The 13,362-nt window shown below is 41.5% G+C and overlaps 1 protein-coding gene across 1 annotated transcript in view; it reads right to left on the reverse strand.

The window, feature by feature from the left end:
* The window catches only part of fras1 (Fraser extracellular matrix complex subunit 1), a 258,103-nt gene that overhangs the window by 28,929 nt on the left and 215,812 nt on the right, over positions 1–13,362 (reverse strand). Inside the window, exons 43-46 of the mRNA XM_078251454.1 lie at positions 9,795–10,058; positions 9,464–9,652; positions 8,054–8,173; positions 6,942–7,121 (exon numbers count right to left, since the gene is read on the reverse strand). Of these exons, the coding sequence (XP_078107580.1) occupies positions 6,942–7,121; positions 8,054–8,173; positions 9,464–9,652; positions 9,795–10,058 (753 nt within the window). The remainder of the gene's footprint in view (positions 1–6,941; positions 7,122–8,053; positions 8,174–9,463; positions 9,653–9,794; positions 10,059–13,362) is intronic.

A 13,362-nucleotide genomic window follows, 5' to 3' on the forward strand; every position in this document is an offset into this window, starting at 1 on the left:
GGGGGGGCTTAAGGAAATGGAAAATGAGCGTTTTCAACATCAATCTTCTTCACGTCAACTTTTGACAAAGTGAAACACGCTGAAGTCTGTGGTCCTCCTAGCTTGTGTCATCTATTCCCCAGCTGGAAGGTTATACATCATCGTAATCAAGACAGGCACACAGGGAGACAGAGGCAATATTCTCAGTCAGAGATGAAAATACCTGCTTATTTGCCCCATCATATTAAATGGAAATGTATTTTCCATTTGTCTTGACAGAAAATAGCAGGGAAGAGGTTGGTTTCCAGAAGTATAAACACAGACTGAATGCTGTGTGTGCAAATCTGATTTAATTCTATGATATGAGCATCATAACAAGATGAAAAAGGCTTTCAGGGTTATTGCTTCAATACTTACTAGAAAAAAAAGATTAGTGAAAGAATAGGGAAGAGGCAGGTCAATAGTTTTAGAGCTGTACAATTTAATTTCACACAGATCGAACAACCATCATGCTTTCTATGCGTGATATAATTGGCAGTGACATTTTAAAGTCTCAGCTGGATTGACGTCTGATGGCGCATGTATCGTACCGTTTCCTGTTAGTATTAAATAGTAAAAGTACGTGGATTTCTGTATACAAACTGCAAAAAAAGGTACACTATAAATATTAACATATGGTATACACTGTGCATCTTCAGTATGTAGTATGACATTGGGACATAATTGATAACCCAGAGCAGAGCTGGTCTGGAGGGACTCCTTGTAAATGATTTAAAGTTCTGCGAGTGGAGCCAAGAAGCCACAGTTTCTTTTGTATTCTAGTCAGTGAACTTGCAGAACCAATTGGCATGATGGGTTTTTTTGACACTGATTTAAATGTTTTTTTCCTTCCTTCACGACCACATACAAAATGATATTTGAAGATTAACTGTCCAAATGCCTGGACTTCTACACAGTCAGCAAAATGAATGTAATTGCTCTAGTTGCCTCTGATGTCCACATTGTTTTCCAGGATTGCTCTGGTGCTGCCGGAAATTGCGCTGGATCTCCCTCTTTTCAGCCAGATGTCCGTCACCTTCCACTTTCTTTGTGTTGGCATTCTAAACTCCGGTGGATTTCTGAGGACTATGGTTAACTGCTCCTCAGATCTCTGCAGGGTAAATCCAGACAGCTAGCTAGACTATCTGTCCAAGCTGAGTTTTCTGTTCAACAAGTTCCTTCCCGAGGCTATTTTGCAGTAGAGTTTAGGTTCTGTCGATATTTCCCGCCACTATCCTCTGGCCGGGCTGGGCACTTGATCAAGCATTTGTTTGTTTTTTAATCATTACTTTATTAGCCTAATTGGGTGGGGAGAAAGCTATGCCTCTCCAGCTTCTCCCGTAGCTCTGGGTATATGTCCTGCACTGACTTAAGTGTGAGGTAAACTGTGCTAAAATCGTGTCTCCCCCATCTGTTATGTATGTCTTTGATAATGACCAGGTCAGATTGTTCCAGATATATCACAAGTCCATTAGCAGCAGATATGGTCTCTCCTATATCCGGTGCATTGTCGGCCAGTGCGTCGGCAGGCAGACCGAGGCGAAGGACAGTATTAATTAGGTGATCAAGACAAGAAAGTCTCCTATATGGTTCCAGGGCTTTGATTATGTTGCTGCCTTGATCTGTTAACCACACTATTCGGCTGAGGGAGCTATTCCATTCTGAATAAACAAACAACACAGTTTAGCACATGCTTCGTCCTTGTTGCATTATTCATTAAGATAATTCTAAACAGATTTCTGTAGTTCAAACAACTCTGAATTGTAGTTGAGAACGTCAGTTATAACGGCCCATGTATTAAAAAATTGTCAGGTTTAAATCGGGCTCGGGCTCATAATTACAGTTAATGTGCCGGGCTGGGCTCGGACACAATGTGCACGGGCTCAGGTAGGGTCAGGCTTGATTTTTTGAGCCCGATCTAAGCTTCATTTTGCAGAGGCAGTGTGGTTCTGTCCGGCGACTGTGATTGGTTTAAAGAAGTGCCAATAAACCAGAGCACGTTTTTCTCCCATCCAGGAATGCTGTGTGGACTAGTCAGACACTCCTCCACAGCACTGTGGAGGAAGGTCTGGCAATGCGAGACTACCTCTGACTGTGTATACTTCCTTTTGAAAGCACTGAAAGCAATTCTACATTACTTCTGATTGGTGGAGCTGCTGACAACAGTCTCTTAGGAGTGACTTGGCAGGAAAATGCCACTGCTGCAGGAACACTTAAGTCCTGACAGAAAATTCATGAAAGGCTGCGCTTCATCTTTTCCTTGGCATGTGCATCTGTGCTCTCTACTCGTTTGTGCCTTTCTGAAAGTCTGAGCCTAAAGCCTTAACCCTAGACCTGTCTCTAACAGAAGTTGCAGTAAACATAAGAAGAATTTGAGGTGAGGCAGTGAGTTACAGTCATCATTGATTGTGCGGCAGGTGTCTTTTTGACAAACGCTCCACCGGAGAGGGGTGTCATAACCTTAGTAAGTTAATAAGCCTTTTGAAGACTTCGGCTTTGAACGTGGGCATTCATCTCTCAGTGCTGTTATCTTGATATTCCTTGTAGGCTGACAAGCTATCCCGCAGTAGCAGGGAGCTACAGTCAGGTCCATAAATGTTGGGACATCGACACAATTCTAATCTTTTTGGCTCTATACACCACCACAATGGAGTTGAAATGAAACGAACAAGATGTGCTTTAACTGCAGACTTTCAGCTTTAATTTGAGGGTATTTACATCCAAATCAGGTGAACGGTGTAGGAATTACAACAGTTTGTATATGTGCCTCCCACTTTTTAAGGGACCAAAAGTAATGGGACAGATTAACAATCATAAATCAAACTTTCACTTTTTAATACTTGGTTGCAAATCCTTTGCATTCAATTACAGCCTGAAGTCTGGAACGCATAGACATCACCAGACGCTGGGTTTCATCCCTGGTGATGCTCTGCCAGGCCTCTACTGCAACTGTCTTCAGTTCCTGCTTGTTCTTGGGGCATTTTCCCTTCAGTTTTGTCTTCAGCAAGTGAAATGCATGCTCAATCGGATTCAGGTCAGGTGATTGACTTGGCCATTGCATAACATTCCACTTCTTTCCTTAAAAAACTCTTTGGTTGCTTTCGCAGTATGCTTCGGGTCATTGTCCATCTGCACTGTGAAGCGCCGTCAATGAGTTCTGAAGCATTTGGCTGAATATGAGCAGATAATATTGCCCGAAACACTTCAGAATTCATCCTGCTGCTTTTGTCAGCAGTCACATCATCAATAAATACAAGAGAACCAGTTCCATTGGCAGCCATACATGCCCACGCCATGACACTACCACCACCATACTTCACTGATGAGGTGGTATGCTTTGGATCATGAGCAGTTCCTTTCCTTCTCCATACTCTTCTCTTCCCATCACTCTGGTACAAGTTGATCTTTGTCTCATCTGTCCATAGGATGTTGTTCCAGAAATGTGAAGGCTTTTTTTAGATGTTGTTTGGCAAACTCTAATCTGGCCTTCCTGTTTTTTGAGGCTCACCAATGGTTTACATCTTGTAGTGAACCCTCTATATTCACTCTGGTGAAGTCTTCTCTTGATTGTTGACTTTGACACACATACACCTACCTCCTGGAGAGGGTTCTTGATCTGGCCAACTGTGATGATGGCTTGCTTCACTGATAGTGACAGCTCTTTGGATCTCATATTGAGAGTTGACAGCAACAGATTCCAAATGCAAATAGCACACTTGAAATGAACTCTGGACCTTTTATCTGCTCCTTGTAAATGGGATAATGAGGGAATAACACACACCTGGCCAAGGATTAGCTGAGCAGCCAATTGTCCCATTACTTTTGGTCCCTTAAAAAGTGGGAGGCACATATACAAACTGTTGTAATTCCTACACCGTTCACCTGATTTGGATGTAAATACCCTCAAATTAAAGCTGAAAGTCTGCAGTTAAAGCACATCTTATTCGTTTCATTTCAACTCCATTGTGGTGGTGTATAGAGCCAAAAAGATTAGAATTGTGTCGATGTCCCAATATTTATGGACCTGACTGTAGCTGTGCGTTTTAGCATGGAATGACGGTCTGGCTGAATGGCTATAGCGGTAATTATCCAGAGTTGCTCTGTGGCTCTGAGGTGAGCTGAAGCTCGAAGAGAGTGTGTTAACATCTAGCTAATTAGCATGCTGCGAGAGTGTTCAGCGATGTGTGGAATCCATTCAGCTGGGGGCAGGATTGTTCAATAGCACAGAAGCGAATAGTCACATCTTTGTGGTTGGAAGATGCATCATTTTGTTTGTTTTCACTTGTTTTTTGTGTGCATGAACACAGTTTAAGGTGACATACTCAACAATTTTTAATTTCCTTGTGGAAACACAACTGTGTGTGTGTGTGACAGAATAAATCTTTCTGTATATGAATTAAAGGTATATGAGTCCGCAGCAAATCCATTCGACCCATCAATGTTATGAGTATTTTTCTACTACGCACCCCCCCCCCCCACACACACACACACACACACACACACACACACACACATAGTGCCAATGTTCACTATCTATGTTGTGAGCATTCATTTTCTGAAAGCCTTAGAAATAATATTAACATTCACATTTGTATTCAACAGTAATACAACTCCAAAAAAATAAAAAATATTATTTTCTCCTATGCTCTTAAATAATGCATGCTGTAGCATTATCAGTGGATGAAGTAAGAGAGATACAGTTTACTCAATATACAGTACACAACACTATTAGGCCTTTCCTGTGGTACATAATAATGTTGCCCTTGAGCGTGTTAGATGTTTTCGTGCAGTTTTTGAGAAGCATTTCATTCAAATTCTCATTGCTAGTATAAATGGTATTTATATTTATTAAATGCTATCCCACCCTCATTCACCTTCACTGGATCCCGGTCAAGTCCTGTATTTCATACAAAATCCTCCTCCACCTCCTCCTCTCCTTTATTGAATCTTTTCTTACTTTTGCCATGATTGCTTGGTACGGTAACCTGAACATCAGGGACAAAAACCACCTCAGCCATATTGTGAAGGTGGCTGGCAAGGTGATAGGTTTCCCACAGTCCCCCTTGATGGTTGTCTTTGACCAGCAAGTACTTCGCGAGGCCCAGTCTATATTAGACTGTACAAACCAGCCCCTTCACTCTGATTTTATAACACTCCCCTCAGGTTGCAGATTTAGAGTACCCCGGTTCAAGAGCAATAGGAGTAAAAACTCCTTTGTTCCATGTGCAATAATAACTCGGCTTAATTTGCACATGTAATGTAGTACTTTCTTTTTTGTTTTGTTTTTAGAGATTGCTCCAGTGGTGATAAATGGTGTTGTGTGTATTACATAGAGGAAACCTTTTTGTACTCATGTCTTTGTGTTGTTGTCCTGTCTATTTCTTTTTATCTTTCACTCCTGACTGCATATAAAGTTTCCCATTTGGGATAATAAAGTGACTGAACTGAACAGATCACTCCATGGCCTCGTCCCCCAGTTAGGGTTGGGTACCGAAACGCTGTGCCAATAGGGCACCGGTTCCGATGTAAACGGTAGTAACGAGACCGAATAAGAAGGAACATTTCGGTGCCTCATTTCGGAGCCTGACTTTTGTTTTTTCAGAAGCATCGCTGCACGGGACGCCACGTTACCGTTAGCTAGTAGCTGGATTAAACACAATGGTTAAAATGCTGACAGCTTATGTTAAGCGGTGTAAAAAAGTGTGACTGTATTTCCCTGTATAGTCTGACTGCAGCTGCCGTTGTCGGAAAAACAACACACAGGCGGTGTGTTCACTTGAAACTCGCCAGCCTTGTGGTGCATTTTAAGTTATTGTAAAATACCCTTTTCCCATCTGGTGCTTGTTTTTGTCGTTTAACAGCAATTTACTGGTGAAATAACTCATTGTTATAAGTTACTGTCATTACATTATTAATCAATCATTTAATTTTGACCATATGGCCTTAGCAATAAACAAGCCGTTCTTTAATGTCGCCAACTGTTGTTTTTTGCTCCTTTTTTAAATATTTTATATTATATACGTTATAAATATATTATATATATTTCAGTTCAGGCACCGTTTAGGCACCAGCACCGTTTTAAAAGTATCATTTTAGCACCGGTATCAGAAAAAACCCAAACAAAACCCAACCCTACCCCCAGTACTTATCAGACCTCCTCAAACCATATACCCCGTCCCAGAATCTATCTTGGGATCTTACTGTGGAAACCAGTAAAGTAGACTAAATGCACTGAATGACTGAATGTTATGTTTTACTAAGATAAACTACTAGCCTCTTGGGGGGCACCAAAGTTCAACATTTTTAAATTCTACACCTACTAGCCTTTACATTCATTAACAATGTGTAGCAGTGGAACTAATGTCAGTACTTACTGTCAGTAGAAATATATGTATCTTTTTTACAGTTACCAGAACTCAAAACTCAAATTTGTCAAAAATGGAGTTTGGAGGCTGGTGGCGCTTGACAGACATAGACAGCTAGTTTATTTTTCTGCAGTTATACTAACACCTCAAATAATGGTATGGAGATGTCTTTTCAATTATTGTACATGGTAACATTAGTCTCTCATTGCCAGACCTTCCTCCACAGCGCTGCGGTGGAAGGTCTGGTTAGTCCACACAACATTCTGGGATGGGAGAAAAATGTGCTCTGGTTTATTGGCATTTCTTTAAACCAATCACAATTGCCTAGGGTGGTACTAAGCGCTGGTGGAACATCGGTGCCTCTGCAAAACAGCCTCGGTAAGGAACTTGTTTTGGTGGAACGTGTACGTTTAAAGGCTATTTAATTTGTGCAACAGAAAACTCAGATTTGACAGATAGTCACCTGTTATAGGCATAATAATATGCTCCATCATAAAGATGACCTAATAAATAGGTAACTTTGAGTTCCAAAACCAGAAACACAGATCCTGTTGGTACCTGGGCTGACGACGTGCTCCAGGTGACCCAGGCTCATCTGTTTGGTGATGCGGTAGATGAGCTCGCTCGGTTCGCTGTCCTGGTCGCTGGCCGACAGCTGCAGCGTGGTCAGCTTCTTCATTGAGTTTTCATCAAGAACCAGGCCTTTGTTCACCACCACAGAGGGAGGTAGACGGTCCTCTGGGGGGGGGGGGGAGAAGAAGAAGTAGATTAGTCATGGAAGAAGAGAGAATACAACATGACAAATATGGACTGAAGCAGTGGAGGGGAAAGAAACAGAATGATTTGGAGAGGGAGAGGAGAGAAGATAGGAGGAGCAGAGGGGTGTATTATGGTCCTGGAGAAATGACACAACAAGTACAAAAACCAGAAAAAGTCGGGCGACGGAGAAAAAAAAAGGGAGTTAGGCACATCAGGAGGTGTGAAAGAGTGATATAGATTTAAGAGATTTGAACAAACGGATAAGAAAAGATTGAGAGAAGGGCAGAGTAATCAAAGGGCATTGTGGTAGAAAGAGATATGAACAGAGAGCTCCACTGTAGTCACATCCGAGAGAGCAGAAGAGAGAATAAGGGGAAAAAGTGTGGGAATAATAAAACAAGATAAAACGTGAGCTGGGAAAGATATGAGCGAATCAGGACTCTGTTGAACCGTGAGGGACAGCCAATCCTTCAGTCTCCAGTAGCTGCATTAGAAGTCTGGATTTTAACTGCTGAACCACTGCAACAGTTTGGCTGAGTCCCCAGAAGGAAGTGAGTGGAAAAAGTTTGGGTGTTTTTTAGCCGTCACAAGTGACAAGAAACTATCCAGCTGACTGAGAGACACCAAAGTTTGATGATACAGTGGACTAAATTTGCATGAACTTATTCTGCCCTGACATTTTCTAAAAATATATAGCTATTTAGAAAAAGAGTATTTATCTATACCAATTTTCAACAGCTAACAGTGGCTCTACACAATTCATATTCAGGATGTGTCCAAGGTTCTGAGCCACATTAGCAAGCATGCAGGACAAAGGGATAAACTATTGTAATTCCCTTCTTCTCTCTTCACCAAATGAAGGAACAGCCTAATTGATTGCTGCAGGTAACAGGGGATGGAGAAAACCCTACCGAGCACACTGATGAAGAAGGACTGGTCGATCAGTTTGTTGCCCTCGGAATCAAGCAGGTTGAACTTGAAAGACAGGCTGCCTCCCTTCTCTCCTTTCTCGTGGCTGTACTGCAGCAGGCCTGCAAGACAGGGACACGCACTCAGTGTTAACTTAGTGTTGTGTTTCAGCTCATGCATACTTTAAAGGCCCCTGACACACCAACCCGACGGCTGACCTTCGGCAGAAAAGGTAACTGCCTCCCCGAGTTGGTCAAAAAAGTGCCTCGGAACACACCGAAGCGATGCCAACTTGAGTGTACGTTCTGCACGTGCCCGAGACGTAATACGTCTCCATAACAGCAGGCGGTGCTAATCTGTATTGTCGCCCAAAAAATGAAAACCGGCAGCTGATTGGACGAACGCGTCACGTGGGTCTGGCTGCTCCTGGATTTTACAACCGGGCATAATGGCGGCTTTGTTCGGAATACCGAAACGTGTTTCTGAAAACATTTTGAGGCGAGAAATAGGCCGTGCAGTTGCTGAATCTGTCTTCATTTCAGATCAACAAAGGTCAGTTTAAAAGATTTTCGTCAGATTTTGAGAGGCGTTCATCACGCTCATCCCGCTCGTCATTTCTGGGTTAGCGCTCCACCAATCAGATTGGCCACTGAGTCCGACTGCCCGCCTTCCGATTCAACAAGTCAAATCGGCCCAAATGAAGGCCGACGGCTCCTCCGACTGACGACGGCACGGAACACACGGAACAGACTCGAGTCACTGACCTCGCCAGACTGTCCGACGGCCAATTATCGGCTTGGTGTGTCACTGCCTTAACATTGACTGCTAGGAAAAAAATGACAGCATTTCAATTTCAAAGTTAAAAATGTGGTAATTTACAATCTCTTCAAGAATCTTTTTTTCACCTTTGAATTAAGAAACAATATACCTTAAACAGCAAGGTTGTTTTTTTTTTTTTAAATCTCTTATTTATCAATCTACATTGTTTCGGTGTGAGTTGCCCATCGTTGGAGATATCAGCCGTGAACTGTCTCTTTAAACTTTGATAAAAATGTGCCAAATCCCAGTTCTCATCCCAGGAGGTTTAGAGGTCAAATTTGAGAAAATCAGTGACTAAACTAGGAATGCTGGGATTTTTTTTCTTGACGACCATGCTGTAGAATTCCAAGTTGTATACGTTTTACGTCAAATATCTATTGCTTCTCAACTGACTCTGTCAGAAAACTTCTCGTCACTTCAACAATAACAACAAAACACTTGCTGACTATATTTCTTGGGGATGAAGCGAAGACTTCCGCAGAATTACACAAAATAATGTTGGTTTATTTTGGTTACATCTGTACAAATAGAACAGGAACGAGTGTGCAGCTTAAAACTAGGAGAAAGACAGAGGACAACAAAAATAGAAAAACCTTTGTTGACGTCCTCCTGAGTGAAGCTCTGAACGGGACCTTTGACAGAAATCTTCTCCACTCGTTCACTTTTGCTGAGCTGGAGTTTTCCGGCCGGAGGGTCTTTGGTCACGACGTACCTGAGCTTCAGGCTGTCTGAGTCGATGTCTGTACCCTTCAGATTCTGCTCTGTGATCTTAGACGTAGATCCTGAAAGAATTCAGAGAACCCAGTGTCTTTATCTCAACCTTGAATGCTTAATTTAAGACTTTTCTCACACTTTTTTTTAAACTCTGCAGAGACCTTGTATCAACATAAAGTGCTAATAGGACCCTCCTTCCTCCCCTCTCACCTGCTGGGAGCTGCAGGCCTCTGTTGACGGTCATTCTGGGTCCTTCACTCTTCCTGACGTCCATGGTGAACTCCAGACGGCCCGTGTACGTATAGATGCCGTCGGTGAGCGTGAAACCCATTTCATCGACACCCCCGCTGACTGTTTCAGGTGTGTAGACCAGCAACTGGTCGAGGACGTCCTGGTAGGTGAAGGTAGATCCCTGCGTGAGGACCCGGCCGTTCTCCAGCGGCTGAGCGTAAAACTGCCGTCTGCGGACTTTACCTGAGGGAATAATGACAATATATTGCACAATGTTTTATTAGATAGTGACAGAGGAAACAGAACACATTAACCCCTCGGCCACCAGGTCACCTCCCCTGATATTTGCTTTAAACACAAACACATAAATCTAAACAAGCATTCTATGCTGTTATGAGGAATGGCCCCAAGCAGGTGTCTGGTGGGGGGAACAGTTGAAAATCAAACAACCAGCCAGTACCAAATGGACGTTTTTGTGTAGAATAATCCATGAGGCTCATCTGCTGAACTGACTTTTTGACTGAAAATTCAGTAATTTCATATTGTTGTGAAAAAAAAAGGTAATAATGTTTAGCTAGAGGTGCGTAGAGGTGTTCTGTGAGCTGGAATTTATCTTCATCTTCACCAGATGATAAAAACATGCAGATTAGACGAGTTTAAAATAAAAAGCAGGGATTTTCATGGACAGAACAGACTGGAGGATCTCGATCGTGACATGGTCAAACATTTGAAACTGGATCCCAGTCCTCCTCCTACTGGTTAGAAAAAAATGGATTCCATGAAACTAAACAAATTCCCTCAGATATAATATATAACTTTTTCACCTTTAAATGTCAAACAACAAGTAGACCTATGTTATATATTTTGATAAGTTGTGTACTTACATTATCCCAAATGTTTCCAAACAATGTTCAAACCCAGACAAATCTGTCATCTTATTTAAGGTAACGGGTACATTACATTTGATTTCCTGTCGATTGCTTTTGTTATTGTTTTGATTGAGAGACCCTATAGCGGCAGAAAATGACATACAGTATTGTACGTTAAAGTGCCCATATTATGAGAAAATCACTTTTTCTGGGATTTGGGGTGTTCTTTTGTGTCTCTGGTGCTTCCACACGCATACAAACTTTGTAAAAAATCCATCCATGCTGTTTTGAGTGAGATTTCTGGTCTCTGAATGTGTCCTGCCTTCAGTCTCCGGGTGAGCTGTTCAAAATCGGCACGGCTTGTGACGTCACAAGCCGAAACGAGCTGGCTAACCGCAACCGTTAGCTCATAGCATTAGAATGCTAATGCTAACGCTAGCATGCTACCTCGTTCTCAATAGCAAAGCACTGCTACAACACACACAAGTTCACCATAATCTACAAAAGAACTACTTCCATGTGCGCCCTCATTTAGAAGTCTCCCAGCTAATCCTGCCTTGTAACTGACCGAAGTTGGAGAAACAGCCTTTCTTTTACTGTCTATGGAGCTAGCTAGCTGACATGATCTACATCTGAGCTACTGCGCATGTGCGAGTGCAATCAAAGATAGTACAGAAGAAGAAAAGAGGTCTCACTCTGTAGCTAAAACAGAGACCAGGTGAAAAGAGGATCTGCAGCAGTGAGAGAGAGCTGTGCAGTACAACAAAAATATGGTGTTTTTTGAAAATTAAACCATGTAAACCTATTCTGGTACAACCTTAAAATACAATTATGAACCTGAAAATGAGCATAATATGGGTGCTTTAAGGCAAGAAACAAAACTGGACATTAGCTGACATCAAAACCCCTGAGGAAATGATGCTCCAAATATGTCCATGCGTAGTGAAAAAATGATATGTTTTTCTCTCTGTCATAGATTAATAAAAGTATTGAATTGATCACAGTGATTATAGGCAGTACACGCTATAAAACAAGTAATCATTGACTTTCTATTAAACTGGCTCCTAACCAGATTCCTGTCTAATTATATTCACAATGTGAAACAATTCAAACTTACGTTTCTCTGCTGACGCGAGCTGAAACTTGAAGAGGGAACGCTTTCCAGACAAAAATTATTCATAAATATGGGATGTAATTTATTCTGCACTGCCTCTCTTCTTCTTCTTCTTCTTTTTTATATACTGTAATACAAGCATCCATAAAAACTGGGTGGCTGTCTTTATTAAAGTCAGTATCCTACATCTCAAACAAAACATAACCTAATTGGCTCGTTATGGGGTTGATATTTTTCTTTAATACAAATTTAGCATTAACATTTTTAGCATTTTTTTGTCTCTCATTTGACAGTATTCCAGCATGACAAATCACTTATTATTGCTCTTCACTTTCTTCATTGAATTTTTCCTGATTCTGTAAACTTTGCTAAAATTGGGTAAGATAAAATATTGCTGAGTAAGAAATATATTTTTGTCCAGTAAAAAACAAATTTATTTTTAGTCCACCAGGCTTTGTCAGGCAGGAGAGAAAACTCAATTTGGGATGGTGAGGGGATGTCAGGAAAACAGAGTGCTTGGAGGTCAGTTGATTTGAGTGTGTGTCATGGTGTCGTGTGCAGCGAGTGTGTGAGGAATGGCTGCAGTCAGTGTGCTGCGCTGCAGCTGATCAACGGTGTGTTTGTCTTCTTTTAAACTGTTTAGGTGTCGGAAGTGAGAGTAATGTGTTTACAAGCGCGCGCGTGTGTGTGTGTGTGTGTGTGTGTTACGTAATCTCTTTCACATTCAGAACAATTTACTCAGCATAACTCTCTGCTGGGCTGTTTATTAGTTTGTGCTGTGTGTGTGTGTGCTGTGTGCTGTGTGCTGTGTGTGTGTGTGTGTGTGTGTGTGTGTGTGTGTGTGTGTATGGAATATCTGATAGTATACGTGTTGTAAATAGGAGTATGTGTGTGAGTATATATGCATAATTTCCAATGTTTACCTGCAGTAAATATGCTATATCTGTATGTATTTAAATATACATGATAATCTGCTTTTGAAACACCTCTGTAGGTCCATTAAATTTGAAGATCAATAATTATGGCATCATAATTACTGCTTAATGGTTGGTTTAAAATAGACCACTTTACTGAAACACATGCATCTTATGGGCGAATGACATGTCCTTGTCTCTCAGTGAATGTTTTTCGTCTATGCTGCCTCTTGAAAAAGAGACTTTCATCTTAAGGCAACATGATTAAATAAAAGACAACATACGTGTAAATGTAAATGCCTACAGTGTAGGGCTGGGTCACGTTTGAAAAAATTACAATATTAGTCCTGTACACTTAAAGGGATACCAATACTATTTGTACTTGGTTTAAAATTATAAACCTTCCGCATTTCATGCATTTGTTTTTATCAGACGCCACAGGCGTGTAGTAAGGTCATACTTTTGAACGTTTTCGTAGTATCTCGGCACACTGAACTGCCACACCGCACTCGACTTCACCACACAACGGACTGTATGGGTTGTAGCTGCTGTGGTGCTGGGCCAATAACATGTCACAATAAATCAAAGAATGCTTGAGGCGTTTGGCTGTAAGCAAAACCATACAAATAATCATTTTTTTATTAGATCTG

Source organism: Sander vitreus, chromosome 5, assembly GCF_031162955.1.
Source record: "Sander vitreus isolate 19-12246 chromosome 5, sanVit1, whole genome shotgun sequence".
NCBI classification, from domain to species: domain Eukaryota; kingdom Metazoa; phylum Chordata; class Actinopteri; order Perciformes; family Percidae; genus Sander; species Sander vitreus.